The sequence below is a fragment of the Stegostoma tigrinum genome, chromosome 3 (genome assembly GCF_030684315.1).
Source record: "Stegostoma tigrinum isolate sSteTig4 chromosome 3, sSteTig4.hap1, whole genome shotgun sequence".
Taxonomy (NCBI): Eukaryota; Metazoa; Chordata; class Chondrichthyes; order Orectolobiformes; family Stegostomatidae; genus Stegostoma; species Stegostoma tigrinum.
This window is the reverse complement of record NC_081356.1, coordinates 112,239,178-112,256,340: the sequence shown is the minus strand read 5'-3', so window position 1 is coordinate 112,256,340 and position 17,163 is coordinate 112,239,178. Positions and strand designations below refer to the sequence as shown.

The 17,163-nt window shown below is 38.8% G+C and overlaps 1 protein-coding gene across 4 annotated transcripts in view; it reads right to left on the bottom strand.

The window, feature by feature from the left end:
• Positions 1-17,163, bottom strand: part of sorbs2b (sorbin and SH3 domain containing 2b) — a 493,304-nt gene that overhangs the window by 99,446 nt on the left and 376,695 nt on the right. For 2 of the 4 annotated variants that reach the window (XM_048526962.2, XM_048526963.2), the window contains one exon: positions 14,371-14,541. The exons of the other annotated variants lie outside the window; for them this stretch is intronic. In XM_048526962.2, coding sequence (XP_048382919.1) covers positions 14,371-14,541 — 171 coding nt within the window. The remainder of the gene's footprint in view (positions 1-14,370; positions 14,542-17,163) is intronic. 4 annotated transcript variants of the gene reach the window in all.

Sequence of the window (17,163 nt, the reverse complement as noted above, 5' to 3'; positions counted from 1 at the left end):
TTTTAGATTAACACATTTCTCTGATCCTTGGTAGGATAGCCAATGATTGAGAACAAGAGTAGCGAGTTTGAGTCATTTCTTGAATGTCCAACTCTTCGTCCTGGGAGTCACCTTGTATCTAACCTACAGCCCTCTCTTCTTTCGAGATTTCAGGCAGTGAACCACAGCAGTCTTTCTTAATCAAGCACAGCATCAATAAAACTTGCTTCCGTCTTCATGTCCGGCCAAGATAATTGGATATTGGGCAGGATGCTCTGGGAATATGGGGACCCCAGCTTTTTTTAAAATTCACTGTATATATTATTGATTTTGAGGAGGAAGCTAAATGTTATATCTCCAAGTTTGGAGATGACACAAAGCTAGGTGGAAGCTAAACTTTGAGGAGCATGTAGACATGTGATTCTCCCAGGTTGACTGAGTGGGCAAATGTATTACAGATAAAGTATAATATGGATAAATGTGAGGTTATCCACTTTGGTAGCAAAAACAGGAAGGCAGATTATTACTAAATGGAAACAAATTGCGATAGGGAGATGCAACAAAACCTGGGTGTCCTTGTACACCGGTCGCTGGAAGTAAGCATGTAGGTACAGTAGGCAGTGAAGAAAGCAAATGGTATGTTGATTTTTGCAGTGAGAGAATTTGAGTGCAGGAGCAGGGATGTCTTACTGCAATTAAGAACCCTTCATCAGGACCTTCACTCTGACCTGATACATCGATTCTCCTGCTCCTCTGATGCTGCCTGACCTGATGTGTTCCTTTAGCTCCATACTGTGTTGATTAAGTAAATTCTTTGCAACTTAAACTGCACTTAAAAACAGGCTGGTTTTATTCTCTTCCTCCCACTCCAACTAACCTCGGGCATTGTTGAGACCACACCTGGAATACTGTGTACATTTTTGGTCTCCTTATTTCAGGAAGGATGTTCTGGCTATGGTGGTAGTGCAACAAAGGATTACTGGACTGTTTCCTGGGATGGCAGGAGTGACAAAAAACAGTTTGGATAGGTTATGATTATATTCAATGGAGTTGAGAAGAATGTGATGGGATCTCATTGAAATCTATAAAATTCTACACGCACCTCCACCTAGCTTTGTTCTGAGGAAGGGTCACCGGACCTGAAACATTAACTCTGTTTTCTCCTTCACAGATGGTGCCAGACCTGTTCAGCTTTTCCAACAACTTTGTTTCTGTTCTCGGTTTCTACAAAATTCTAACTTGATGAGGGTAAATGCAGAAATATATGTTCCTGATGCCTGGGGAGTCCAGAACCAAAATTCAAGCTCAAGGATACACAGCAAACCGTTTAGGACTGACATGAAGAGAAATTTCTTCACTCAGAGACTTTTGAGCCGGTGGAATTCTCTGCCATGGAAAGTGGTTGAGGCTAAAACATTATATGTTTTCAAGAATGAGTTAGATATAGTTCTTAGAGGCAAAGGGATCAAAGTGTATGGGACGTACGTGGGAATAGGGTATGGAGTTGGATGATCAGCCATGATCATACTGAATGTTGGAGCAAGTTGAAAGAGCTGAATGGCCCACTCATGCTCCTGTTTCCTATGTTTCTATGACTCCAAATGTTAGTCTGGTCGGTATCACTCAGTCACTATCCAGTTCATTGAAAACCATACACAGAAGGTAAATTATTCTACATTCCAACTTATTGCTCATTCAAATCAAAATGGGTCTAAGTTATAGAACAGCCGAACACACTCAGTAAAGCCATGTACTACAGAACTCCCGTCACATTAATTTTCAGCCTTTAATGTCACAACAACTGCCCGACTATTATGTTGTGATATTTGCTTTTGAAGAATTTCTCAACAAAATACAATGGCAAGAATAGAATAATTATACAAATCATGATTGGATCATTCTACGTTGATTAAAATTAAATATTTGACTTTGTTTGCAAAAGATACAATAAGTAACACATGTTATAAAGTGCATTATTAGCCTCAAAGCAAACTGGTGCACACCAAGCTTATGGGGAGAAATCTGTCTCAAATATTCAATGAAACAACTGTCTGTTTAAAGCATCTGAGCTATAGTCATGTGTTTTACAAATTAATAAAGATCTGGGATACACTCACTATCACTTATAAAGAGAGAGGACTGAGCCTTCCACTTTCCGCAACAGCATAAAAAATGCCCTAAAGGCTATTAAAATGAACATTAATGACTACGTACAACTTAATTTGCAGGCATTTGTTTTCCATAATGGTTGGCACAAGTTTTAGATGTTCATCTGATTTCAGAGAGGGGATTAAAACTGTGTCAATGTTCTCTGCAGAATGCTAAGACTAAGTGAGGTGTGTGAATCAGCTCCCTCATTTAAATTCCCTACTCCCAATCGCATTCCCTATCCTCTGTGGCTGGCTGCGAAGACTTTTATTTCATTCTGGCTGTATCGTACTTCAATTTAACTGTGATTCAGGAATTAGCTGTTTAGTTTAGTTATAATACAGAATCCAAATATAGAAATATATTTGTTATATTTAATTTGTTACAGTCTGATTAATATTGTAATAATTCCACAATGCTTTGGGACTTCTGTCACTCTTGACTGTGCCAACAGAATGTGTCAGGATATTTTACCTCAAAAATTTCTTCCTATTTACATTCCATACACTTTGTATAGATTTTCCTGTTGTTTCTGTGGATGTTACCCACTCTATAATCCTCTGAATTGGTCTGATATTGCAAAGTTCTAAGAAGTGAAATGGCCACAATAAAACAGCAGACAGATGTTCATTTAAGAGAAACTGACCTGATCAACATCTCTTACAAACACAGCAAGCAAAGTATCTGATTTAATTAGGATTCATGATAATTAAGCTAAACTCCAGGTAATGAGCTAACATATACTTCCTCTTTTGGAAGAATAGACATCAGGAGGTGACCATACTCACTTAGACAATCAGAATCTAATCACACTGCCTTAGAACTGAGTTCAGGACTATCATTGGTTAGCTGCAGTTGTGATTTGGAACGGGTTAATAACTTGGGTTATTCAGCCATAGTGTGCAGAAAGTGGAAAGGGAAAACAGAGAAGACAGCACTCTAGCCAACCAAGGACCAGAATTCCATTGTGAATCAGTCAAATTCACTGCCTCATTAACTGTAATTTCTGTTATACTTGTCTTGATAACTTAATTTGTGTATCTTGTTTAAACACATCCAGCGTGGTTTCATATTTGGTCAGATGCTAGCACAATTCCTGTTGTATGAGTCTAAAACAAGGAGCCTATTACAAAGTTTAACTAAGTGAGAGAAAGAGGAATTTTATTATTTACTAACCATGATAAAGGTAAGAAATGGTTACATTATATTTGCATTTCTGTGTGTGTTTGCAGTTTTTAAAAATGTCAACTGAGTTCATGAGGTCTTAGGTTTTAACCTGAGACCATGGTTGGTTAATTAATGCGTCCTCATCAGTAGTGAAATCTATAGATATCTTTGCACTTTCAGTGAATGAACGTTTCTCCAATTTTCTTTATCACAGGGCATTGTTCTTTTAAAAATCTGACAGAAATAGTGAAAAGAGAACAAGCTGCTTTTCTGCTGTTATGATTCCATTTTCTTCTCTGTCCTCTGCCCCAAAGAATGTTGCCCGACATAAAGTTCCTCTGTATATTCTTGTGTCTGCTTTCATTGTTTTTCTGACTTTGGATACTATGCAACCAAACAGGAAGTACAGATCTCAAATGCTGGTTTCAGTCATTTGGATGACATGTTAGTTTCAGTTCAGACTAGGTCTTATTAATTATTCTAATAATCATTGCAGCCATGTCAAACCAGTGATTTTCCTTTTTTTGAAAGTCCTAGGTATTAAAAATCAGATGATATAAATTAAAAATTGATAGTTCATTTTTATCACTTTAACAACACTGATTGTAAAGCACAGCAGCAGCAAAAAATTACAGCATCTAACTGTTTAATGACAATCATTACAAAGTAAAGGTATCACAAAAGAACTGGAAGTTATAAGATCGAGAGACCCCATCACAGTCGCTGGTAGAAATGGAAATGGTGGACTGAAAGATAGAAAGGTTTTGGAATTCACATAAGACCTTCTGAATTGCATGTATGGTTCTCATGGTGCTAAACGAGACATCCAAAAGAAATTTTAATAGGATATCTGAAAACCATTCAATGAAATCAAAACAGGCCTTTAGCCAAATAAGATGCCTAAGAAGTGTGAAGTAGAACTGTGCTGAACAAGCTCTTTTAAGGTTTAAGAATAGCATTGTATATTGATCTTCGAAATATCTCATTCTGCAACGGTGAATTGCAACTATCCGTGACAATAAAAAGAGTTTGAAAGTGGAACAAGTGCTTTTCTCTATAGATAGATCTGATTCTTTTAGTAAACACATCAGTCAAGTTGCCAAGCAACACATATTCACCAATTTTAATTTTAGCTTCATCACTTGTGTGGTCATATGACCAGCAGCAGAAATGGCTACTACACTGGTCAAGAGCTTGTATCAAGCATGCTGGGAATTTTGATCAACTCTGGCCTCAGTTAAAACTGCTACCAGGATATATTGTGACCTGCAGTTTCCTGTGTTGATCAAATAAGCTAAGTGCCATGGTGCCACTAGACATACTAGCACTATACTACGTTCTAATGGAGCATGCCATGTGACTGTTCATGACTTACAGTAAATATTTGGGATAACAAAGTGTGAAGCTGGATGAACACAACAGGCCAAGCAACATCTCAGGAGCACAAAAGCTGACGTTTCGGGCCTAGACCCTTCATCAGAGAGGGATATTTGGGAGCTGTTTACCAGTAAACTCCACTGGCTAAGGTTGAACAATGTGATCAGACTTCAATTAATTCATTGGCTGAGTGCCAGAAACAGAACACACTTTCGGTTAAGTTAGCAGAACAAAGGAATTTTCTTGGATGAAGCCTTCCAGACCATATTTGAGGAACACACACCCTGAAGACACTTTCAGAGTTGTCAAAGAACCATGAGGCAACACACTGTACGGATTCTATACAAAAAGAAACCTACATGGAAAACTAAATTGGCCACTTCACCCGAATTGGTGTTATATTTTATTTAAGTCAAAACCTGTGGTGTTAGAGTTTGGATTACATATGGATTAAGTTGAAGTTAAAGAAAAGTGAAATTAAATGAAGAGAGTTAAAGTTGGAATTAAGTTAGTTGAAGTAAGAAGTAAATGCTGCAATGAAAGTATGCTTTATTTAAGTATTGGTACTTAAAGGAAATAAAAAAGGGTTTGCTTAACTAAAGTCTGAGTTGGTTCCCTCCCTTTGTCTGTCACACAGAGGAAGAATATTTGTATGAAAGATTTAAATACTTTTTGGGCAACACCTAGATTGACTGACTCCTCTGATGCTTAGCAAGAGTCTCAGCCCTCTGAAAGAAGAAATTCCTACTCATCTCAGTCTTAAATTGCTGCATCTTAATTCTGAGAATATGCCTTCTTCTCCTAGTTTTCCATGAGGGGAAAAATACATTCAGCATTTTTCCTTAAGAAACCTACATGTCTCATTGAGATCACCTCTGATTCCTCTAAACTCCAGTGAGTATAGTCCTAACCTGTCTAGTCTTTGCTCATAAGACAATACCTCTATAGCAGGGATCATCCAAGTGAGCCTTTTCTGAACTGCCTCCAAGGAAATGATATCTTTCATTAAATAGGGGAGCCATAGCTGCTCACGGTACTCCAGACCACATCTCACTAGCACCTTGTACAGTTGCAGTAAGGCCTCCCCACTCTTTTATTAAAGTAAGGACCACATTCCATTAATGTTCCTGATTACCTGCTACACCTAGAATCCCAGAATCATCCAGCACGGAAACTGACCCTTCTGTCCAATGTGTCCATGCCAACTAGGTTTCCAGAAACCTTTCTTCTGCAAGTACCCCATTCATGTTCCTGCCCGTATGTCTTTGAAATGTTGTAACTGTCCTGCCTCTACCACTTCCTCTGGCAGTTCATTCCACATATGAACCACCCTCAGTAAAATGTTCTCTTCATCGTCCCTTTAAGTCTTTCCCTTCTCACCTTAAACTTGTGCCTTATAATTTTGGACTCCCCTTCCTTGGGAAGACCTTGACTGTTCACTTTATCTATGCTCCTCATGATTTTATAAACTTCTATTATGTCACTCAACCTGAGAAAGAACCTCTTATCTTCACTCACACTTTCCTGCCTCTGATCCAATTCTCTCCTTACGTGTTTTTTACATTTATTCGTACAATTGGACAGAATGATTCCAAATTTTAGCCACTAGAAAAAGGTGCATTTTAGAATGTTCATAAGTTTAGAAGTAAGATAGATGCTGGCTGCAATCTTTAGCAGGAAGGATACTAATACATCAACAGGGCAATCACTTCTAAACATTCTTGCATCAATGAATAATGAAGGATTTCCTGTTCATATTAATGGTATTCAGGCTTCCAAGTGGAAGTACTTTTGGCCATGAAGATACGCAGTGCATAACTCTCTTCAAATTGCAGACTGAATTACATTGTCAGCCAAGAATTTCAGGACGTAGTGTGTATAAATAATCTGGAGTAAACTGTCATTTTAAAGTTTGGACTGTGTTACGAATATCAATAACTTAGGAATGGTAGATGTCTGGCACAAAAGCATAATAAGTAAATACTCAGCATTCTGTTCAGGCATTATAAGTTATCCTTTTCTGCTGAGATTTGATTAAGAGTTAATAGACTCAAAACATTAGCTCTGCTCTCAGAACTGCAGAACTTCTTCAGCAATTTCTGTTCTTGTTTCAGATCTCCAGTGTTTGGTAATTAATTGCACATCAAAGCAATATCACTACATCAGCTTTTGGAGGAGGTTTCCACAGTTTATATTTGGTCCTCATCAATTTGCAGTCAAATCCTCACAATGAAAAATGGTAACTACACAACTAATTGCCGTTTCAAAAACATTCACATTGCTATTTCCAAGATTTGAAAGGTACAAGCTTTACCTACTGTTGGAGCCTTATGTACATTCCCACATATTTAGGAAAAAGAATATCGCACATCAATACAGCATTCAGCAGGAAATAGAAAATGTACAAAAGTTAATGCACTATTGTGTCATTTTGTTGGTTTGCAGTGATGTCATGATCCCATATTCCTTAATCACCCAGATTCATTGTTGAGAACTATCTCTGGTCCTATGGAACTCCAGTGCATAAGGAGTACAATTTATGCATTGAGTATGCAAATTCAACACATGATACAGAATCACAGAAAAGCACAAATTTAAGGAACCAATGTACAAATAATTCTTAAAGGTTGCCAAATTCAATTTTTTTTTTGTGCAGTGATGTATCAGTAGTTGAAGATAGTATATCTTTTTCCACCATTGTTGCATATCCTTCATGCTTTTAGTGTTTCTCTTTTTTTAGAGAAATGAATAACTCCTGATAAAGCATCACAAATAAAAATCATTTCCCTAATACATTTGCACATTTCTTTCTAAGCAAAGCTTGTTTTATCCTCCAGCGGGAATATGAGAAAAAGTCTGAGTGAGGAGAAAAGTGAAATTAAACTACAATTTTCATGTTGAAGCGGGATTAACAAATTCCAGTCAGAAAAGAAAAATAGCAATTAGCCAACAAATCCTTCTGCCTAAATGTCTAACCTCCATTTTTCCACTGAATTGGTGACTCATGTTTCTCCTTAACAATGAAAATCACTACAATGTCCAAAAGCACGTGTATAAATGTTTTATATTGGATATGAATGAATAAACACCGAACTGTATAAACATTTTTCTACCAGCTGATTTACATAAAAGAAGTTGAACTGATGGAAATTTTGTCATTGCTTTCTACTTTCTAACTGTGTGTTCTTTAAAAATCTTGTATGTTTCCAATTTTTGGTGAATGTTTAATGTTTTCCACTTTGGTGCATTCTTTCATGGATGTGATCACTGTTGCTGGGCCAGCATTTATTACCCATCCTAATTGGCCTGAAGAAGGTGGTGGTGAGCTGCCTTCTTGAACAATTGCAGTTCTCTGATGTAGGGACATTCACAATGCTGTTAGAAAGGCATTCCAGGATTGCCCCAGCGACAGAGGAAGAATGGTAATGTAGTGCCAAGTCAGGTTGGATGTGAGTCGTAGGGGAATGTGCTCTTATGAATCTGCTGTCCTTATCCTTCTAGGTGGTAGAGGTCATGAGTTTGGAAGATGCCGTCTGAGGAATGTTGGTGAGTTGCTGCAGCGCATCTTGTACACAGTACCCATTGCTGCCACTACGTGCTATTGTTGGAGAAAGTGAAGATAGGAGGTGATGGGTGTGGTGCCAATCAAATGAGCATTTTTTGTCCTGGATAGTAGAAAGCATCTTAAGTGTTGGTGGAGCAGCATTCATCCAGGCAAGTAAGGAGTGCTGCATTGCACTCCTGACTTTAACTGGTAGATGTTGGACAGGCTTTGGGGAGTCGGGAGCCGAGTTACTCACTGCAGGATTCCTAGCCTCTAACCTGCTCTTATAGCCACAGCATAGGAGTGGTTTAGTTCAGCTTCTGATTAGTGGTAATTCCCCAGGATGTTGATAATGAGCGTTTCGGCAATGGCAATGGCTTTGAGCATCATGGAGTGATGGGTTAGATTCTCTCTTGTTGGAAATAGTCACTGTCTGGCACTTGTCTGCTGTGGATATACCTTACAACCCGGGCTTAAACGGTGTCCAATTTAGATGCATTTGCACATGGACTGTTGTGGTATCTAAGGCATTGTGTATAGTTCTGAACATTGTACAATAATCACAGAGCGTCTCCACTTCTGACTTAAGATGGAAGGAAAATCATTGATTAAGTAGCTAAAGGTATTCAAACCTAGGACACTATCCTGAAGAACTCCTGCAGAGATATCCTGGAGCTGAGATGACCAACCTCCAACCATAAACATCTTCCTTTCTACGAGCTATGACTTCAAACAGAGAAACAGGCTGAAAACTAGCAGCTGTCATGCTGAGGGCCTCAGAAGGAGGCCAAGATGTATGATCCATTCAACACATCAGGCTGAAGATGGTTGCAAGCATTTCAAGCATCTACTTTTTACACTGATGTGCGTGACTTCCACGTTGTGAAGGGGGAACATGATGAAATCACTCCTTCCTGTTAGTTATTTCGTTGTCCACCACCATTCATGACCAGACATGGCAGGGCTGCAAGCTTAGATCTGATCCATTAATGGTGGAATAGCTTTTTTCTGTCTACCAGATGCTGTTGACATGTTTGTAGTCCTAATTTGTAGCTTTACCAGACTGACAACTCATTTTTCGGAATGATTGCTGCTGCTCCTGGCCTCCCCCTGCATTCTTCTTTGAAGCATGGTTAGCCCCTTGGCTTCATGATAACAGGAGAGTGTGTTATATGCCAGGTCATGCAGTTACAAATTGTGGTTGTGTATGGTTCTGCTGCTATACCCACAATACTTCGCTGGAATCCCAGTGTTGAGTTGCTTGATCAGTTTATGGTCTTGTGCTTCAGCACATTTTGAGGTTAGCCTTACTATGAAGATTGGGCCTTGTTTCCACAGGTACTGTGCAGGGGTCTACAGTACCAATAGAGTAATTGACCCTTGCATCTTCAACAGGTAAAGTGCTGTGCATAAAGCCATGCACATTTTTCCTATTGCTAGTTCCGTCATCACCTGCTGCAGGCTCAGTTTATGCATAATATCCTTTAGGACTTGACCAGCTTGATCAGTAATGCTGCTGCTGAGTATTCTTGGTGAGGTTATGCTGAAATTCTAAAGTACAGTTTACACCTGCGTGACCCTCGGTGTTTTCCTTAATTTTACTGAATGACTTAGTTTCTGAACGTGACCAATGATCCCATTTGGTTATATTTTGACAAATGGCCCTCTAATTTAAGTCTAATTCTGAGTGATGTGCATGTTTTGTGGTTATGTGATTTTAAAAGCATTCCTGACCCCTCAGTATTGCAGTATTGTCATCGAGTAAGACAGCAAATAAGTCTTCTTAAGTGAATGCCATCTTTGCAAATTCAGCTCTCCCAATCTGTTACACATGGTTGTCTGGGTTTGTCTGATCAAGATAACATTTATGCACGATGGCAGCATTGTGGTGATATCACTGGATGAGTAATCCAGAAACTCAGGCTAATGCTACGAGGACATGGGTTCAAATTCCATCATGGCAGACAGAATTCAAATTCAAAGCCAATCTAATGGTGACCATGAAACCATACTTGTTTGTTGTAAAAATGCATCTGGTTAACTACTATCCTTTAGGGAAGGAAATCTCTCCATCCCTACACTTACATATCTTACAACACTTGGAGGACAGTTGAAATGGATGGTGACCAGGAGGTTAGGCTGGCTGTTTAGATCCAGGAGAAGATGCAGGGTGACCGATTCTTTGAATGTGGAGGCTGACAGGGTGGAAACTGAGGACAAGTGGGATTTCCTGGATGTCCTCCTATTTCAAACAACGTTCTTTTCCACCAACTGTCATCTAGACAGCTCTCCACCGTGCCTTCTCCATTCCCCGTTTCTGAGCTTCAAACCCTCCTCCCAAACACAAAGATAGATTCTCACCCTCTTTCCATTCCACCTACTGCCTCCTCCCTTCCATTCCACCTCCTGCCCCCTCCCTTCCATTCCACCTACTGCCCCGTCCCTTCCATTCCACCTACTGCCTCCTCCCTTCCATTCCAGCTACAAACTAGACTCATCCTTTCCATTGACTAACCAGTTGTACTTCCTACCGGCCTCCACCTAGCACCACCACTCTGCTACCCTCTTACCCCACCTCTTTATTCGCAGTTCCCCCTACCCTCACACCCAGTCCTGAAGAAAGGTAATACCCAATACATTGGCTTCTCCTCCTCCAGGTGCTGCCTGGCTTGCTGTGTTCTTCCAGTCTCCTCCTTGTCTACCTCATGATTTGGAGGAAGCTCTGAAATTTGCAACTAGTTTTGAATAAGGGTCATTGGGCCTGAAATGTTAACTTTGCCTTCTCTCCTGAGATACTGTCACACCTGCTGAGTTTTTCCTGTAATTTTTGTTTCTGATTTCCAGCACCTGTGGTTCTTTGATTTTTTAGGATTTAGAGGAAGGTTTTCAGTTTTATTTTAAGTGAAGGAGGCCTTCAAATGCAATAGTAATCACCCTATCTGAATTACAATTCTATAGAACATCATCGGTATGAAACTGCTGCATGCTGGGAAGAAAAGGGCTATGTGCCTGCCTCACACAGAATTTCATTCACAGAGAAAGCAGGAATCAGGAGAAGGCAGCTGCCTAGTGAGACCTGGACATGAAGAAAGCCTTGGAGGGAAGGAGAAAGGGCAATGGGAAACAAAGTGAGCTCAAGCACGGAGAGAGACACAGAACAGGGAATCAGGAGCACAAGGAAAGAGTGAAACACAGAATCAGAAGCATGGGGTACAAGCAGGGTCCTGGATGAGACAACACACACAAGAAATTGGGGCAGAACTGGCCATTCAGTGTCAATAACTGCCCCCGACACTCGATCAGATCGCTGCTGATTTTCCCCACACCCGAACTTCTCTATTGTGTCAGCTTATCATATCTCTCCACACTCTGCTATTTCAATAATCTACTTCCTCTTTCAATATTTTCAGTGTTCTAATCTCTCTGGGGTACAGAATTCCAGACACTCAATATTCTCTGGGAGAAGAAATTACTTTGTTTCTCAGTTTTAAATGAAAATCTCTATATTCTGTAACTATATCTCCTAGTTCAAGATGCCCCAAAACTTGCCATGTCTTCTCAAAATCTACGACGTCCAGCTCCCTTAAAATCTTGCATGTTTCAATAAGATCCCTCATTCTTCTAAACTCTAATGAGTAAAAGACTAGCATATGTAGATGTTCATGATAAAGTCAACCCCTTCAGCCCGTGAACCTCTTTTGAACTGCCTCCAATACTAGTATATCCTTTTATAAGTACAGGATCAAAATACAAACACCTCACCAACACCCTGGACAGTTTTAATAAATTTCTCTGTTTGTAAACTCCAATCCATGAGCAATAAAGGCCAAAATTCCATTTACTTTAATTAGTGACTAATCTGCTTGCGAACATTTTTGTTAGCACCAAGAACATCCAGGAGCCTCTCTCAATGTAAATTATAGTCAGCTTTTTGAATTCTTCCAGCCAAAGTGCACAACCTCACATTTTTCTACTTTAGTTACATAAGCTCCATCAATGGGCTTGTGGCCTTTCACTCGATCTATCTGCATTCTTTTAACAGATTTCTTATGTCCTCATCACAACATGTTGCCTACCCATTTGTGTAACATCGGTAAAATTGGTGATATTACACTGTACCCCCTCCTCCAAGTAATTAAGATAAGTAACAATAATTGAGGCCTTAGGACTGATCCTTGTGGAATTTGACTAGTTATACAGCTTTCCAAACTGAAAAGCATACATTAATCCTGACACTCTCTTCAATGTTAATTGATCTTTAATCTACGCAAATACATGGCCAACAATACCATGAGCTCCTATCTTGTACAATAACCTTTTATGTGGCACTATATTGAATGCCTTCTGAAAATCCAAATACACTGCATTAACCGGTTCCATTTTATCAATGCTGCTCGTTATATCCTAAAGAACTCTAGCAAATCTGTCAAATATGATTTCCCTTTTTAAAAAATCCATGTTGAATGCATTAAGCTTTTCTAAATGCCTTGCTATTTCTTACTTAATGATAAATTCCTGTATTTTACCAACAATAGATATTAAGTCAACTAGTTTATACTTTCCTGCTGTCTGTCTCCCCACCACCCACTTGAACAGGGGAGTCACGTTCGCTGTTTTTCAATCTGCTCAAATACTCCCCTAATTCAATGAATTCTGGAATATTTTGGCTAATATCTCCACTACTTCTGCTAAAAACCTTGGATACAGGCCATCAAGTCCTGACAATGCATCTAACTTTGGTCCTATTAGTTTGTAAAGTACTTTGTCTCTTGTGACAGAGACTGTTACAAAATCCTTTCTTATTACTATCTTGTTTATCTGTTATCTTTGGGTTGTTGATAGATCCTCTACTGTGAAGACCAATGAAAAATATTGGTTTAAATTGTCTGCCATTTCCGTTTCCTGATATCAATTCTGCAGTTGTTTCCTCCAATGATCACACACTTAGTTTAGCTACTCTCTTTTCCATATATATGTAGAAGCTTTTGCTGTTTGTTTTTATATTTCTTGCCAATAACCTCAAGAATCAATTTTATCTTTATTAGCTTTTTAGTCATCCACTTCTAGTTCCTGAAAAAAAACTCCCAATTGTCTGGACTCCCATTAGTTTTTGTTGTTTTATACACCTTAGTTTTTGATGGGATGCTATTCTTGAGTACCTTTATTAACCATGGGCAGTTCATCCTTCTCATTGAGTCCTTTTAGACAGGAATTAAACTTTTCTTGGCTGACATAACATACTTCCTTAAATATCAAACACTGCTCCTTCCAATGATTTACCCTCTCAGTCTATTTAAAAACCAGAAGAACTGCGGATGCTGTAAATCAGGAACAAAAACAAAGTTGCTGGAAAAGCTCAGTGGGTCTGGCAGCAACTGTAGAGGAGAAAACAGAGTTATCGTTTCGGGTCCAGTGACCCTTCCTCAGAAGGGTTCTGAGGAAGGGCCACCGGATCCGAAGTGTTAACTCTTGACTACTATGTTTTGGCCAGTTCACTGCTCCTCCCTGCAGCCTGACACAACTATTTAATGGTCTCATCTAGGATAGTGATATTTTGTGATCACAGTAAATCATTGTAGATTGTCACTCAATCAATACTGTCTCCTTGGCCTGAAAACCTTTTATGTTTTATTGGTGACTCACAGATACACTCATAGACACATCAGCAAGACAGACACATGCACATTCTGTTCTACATGCAGCCAAACGACTGAGCGTTCTGAAGTGATCATTTTAATTTCAAAAATAAACAATTTCATCAATTAACATCAATATATAGATACTACAATGAATTATTTTTTCTACACTAATCTCAATAATTTATTACCTATCCTGCGAAACCACTGAATGACACCTTTAAGGTTAGTTTTATCAAGAAGAAATGCAACAAGTGGAAAAGCAAATGCAGAACCGATACTGCTCCAGGACCATCTCTCAGCCATACTTAAGACAGTTCACTTCATTTAGCTGATAATTATTTTAGTGATTTAAAATTACCTTGGCTCGATTCATCGGAAGAGTTACCACTGATTCATCTAGCTGTCGGCTAATATTTTCAAGTAATTTTAATAAGTAGGTCCTTAATTGCATCACTCTGATGAACACTGATGCAACATGCAGGGTTAGTTGCTGCATCCAGTTTGTATGCCACTTACAACCCATTTCGGCTCTTCTTGGTGTCTGAGGCCAAATTCTCGCACACTTTGGGCTGACGGCATCTTACTTTCTGCAGTCTTCTTTCTCTGGGGTATTTTTTCTTTATGAACCTCATACTGAGGCTTTCTGAACTTCCTGTCTTTAGAAAGCTGTGCCTCTTTAGCATTCAACTTTGAAGATAATTAAAGAAATGGAGCAGGCAATGACTTGTGAACGTTTCTTAATTGTAACAACATAATAAAACATTCTTCTCAACTATTTGAGAGCAATCCCAGGGCAGAAATGGCTAGCACGAGGGGTCATAGTTTTAAGCTGGTTGGTGGAAAGTATAGAGGGGATGTCAGAGGCAGGTTCTTTACGCAGAGAGTTGTGAGAGCATGGAATGCGTTGCCAGCAGCAGTTGTGGAAGCAAGGTCATTGGGGTCATTTAAGAGACTGCTGGACATGCATATGGTCACAGAAATTTGAGGGTGCATCCATGAGGATCAATGGTCGGCACAACATTGTGGGCTGAAGGGCCTGTTCTGTGCTGTACTGTTCTATGTTCTATGTTCTATGTCTAAAATAGCCCAAAGGTAGAATCTAACCACCAGTTCAATAAAATAAAACCACTTTGTCTTATTTTTGTTTTCTAAAGGAAAGACTGCAATAGCACTCTGGTGAAATATTATATAATTATTCTCATGACTATCAAGGTGAGGAAGCAATTACAAACTGCATCAAGTTCACCAAATCAACATGAACAAAATGCCTGCATGAAAAGAAAATAGAAGACAGACAAAAGCATTAGATATGTGTCCTTCTTCAAGATTCATATGCTGTCTGAGTAATCTTAAACCTGTGTCATAAACATGGGATTAAAATGTGATGGAGTTAGCTGAAAATACAATAAAGGGAACTTATGATATACATTACTCAGTAGGTATTGGTGAGCAATTTCTCCTACTGTACACTTGTTAATGGTGATTCATGAAGAAGTTGGTATTGAATTTGAGAACTTGATTACTGTGACGATTTCTAAAATGCTCCATGGCCCTTCCAGTTCACAGCATCATTCTGGTTTCAGAGCTTTTGTCATTTGAGAATTTCTATTCTGGATGATCTTAAAAACAACAAATATCCTTTGTTTTTGATCTGGTATTGGCGGCGCTGTTAGTTGGATATGTAACAATACATATACATTACAGAATCACAGAACATCCAATTGTTACAGCAGTCAGTCGTTTTGTTTCTGCACCAGCTCTTCAAATAAGCAATTTACCAAGTGTCATAAATCCCCCAACTTCTCCCTGTAGCCCTGTATGAGCTTCCTTTCCAGGCAATAATCCAATTCCCTCTTGAATTGCCTTTATTGGAACTTGCTCCACCATAGTCTCAGACTGCACATTCCAAACTTTAATAACCACTCACTACATAAACAAGTTTCTCATCATGATTATCTTAAATCTGTGCCCTCTCTCTCAAGATCTATCCACTAGCGGGAGTGATTTTCACTATTTAGTCTGTCCAGGCCCATCAATCTATCAAGCCTCCTCGCAACCTTCTTTTCTCCAAGGGAAACAATCTTATGTTCACAAATCTATCGTATCACTGAAGTGAGTTCATATTTATTAGACTGTTATTACTTTCATAGATATCTAATTGTCCTTTGTACTGAACAGGTCTCTTTTGATGCCTCTGCTTTATTTTTTGCCAAACACTAAGAGTAGTACAGAGCATTAGCATGATCCCAGTAGCTTTAAACAAACACTTACAATTCTCAGCACCTTTATATTGTAATTGATGAGCATAATTCTTTAAATTAAAATATAGTGGGTACGTCTGCAGAGACACTTTCCATGATTTATACACATCCATTATCCTGTTAAAATTTAAAACGTTTATGTATTTACATACAGTATCTTTTTCGAAGACATTCTACTTTGGTACTTCATTGAAAGGGAGAGTTTCTGGTATAATTATGATCTAATGTTATCACTTCCAATCCAGTCCTGCCCTTCATGGTATGTTGTTGAGATTTTAATCCTTCCAATTATTTATGACTGGGTGCGTATCTCAGATTTGAGATTTGTGTTACAGCTTGTTTTAAATGAAAAGCGGTGTTACTTGTTAGGACAATTTTCATCTATATTTAATCTTGGTATGAATGAATTTTTCATTGCATCTTCAGAAGTTTGGCATAGTCAATTGTGTGAAGTCAATATTCTAGATACTGAATATCATTCTGAATGAAAAATGTCAACAAGATCTTTATTGCTCAATGAAAGAAGTGGATTGCATCTGAATTATCTGTACCAAACAAGTAACTATCATCATGGCTGCCTCACCTGATTCCCTGTCATCAAATGGACATTTAAGGACGTGCTGAGAAAAATGTAAGGATTGACTGTAAGATGTCATTATATTATGCAGTCATTAAGTATGAACACAGCATTTCAAATTATTGAAAAAAATCAAATGTGGACAAAAAAATGTTTACGTGGACAGCCATCACCAACTAAACTCCCCTCCTGTTACTTTTTAAACCAACTTCTGACTCTACAAAGCATCTCCACTTTACAAGGCAAAGGTTTGAGGGACGCTCTCTATTTGTTTGGATAGGTACAGTTGCAAGAACTCAAGAAACTGAACACCGTCCAAGAACCTAAATGTCCACTCTTCCTCACCATGTGAGTACTGATGAAGTGTGGACCATCTAAATATCTACAGGGTCCACTGCAGCCAGTTTCCATGGCTTCTTCCCACACCATCCACCTCCATTACCAGATGCAAATGAAAACACCGTCTCCCTT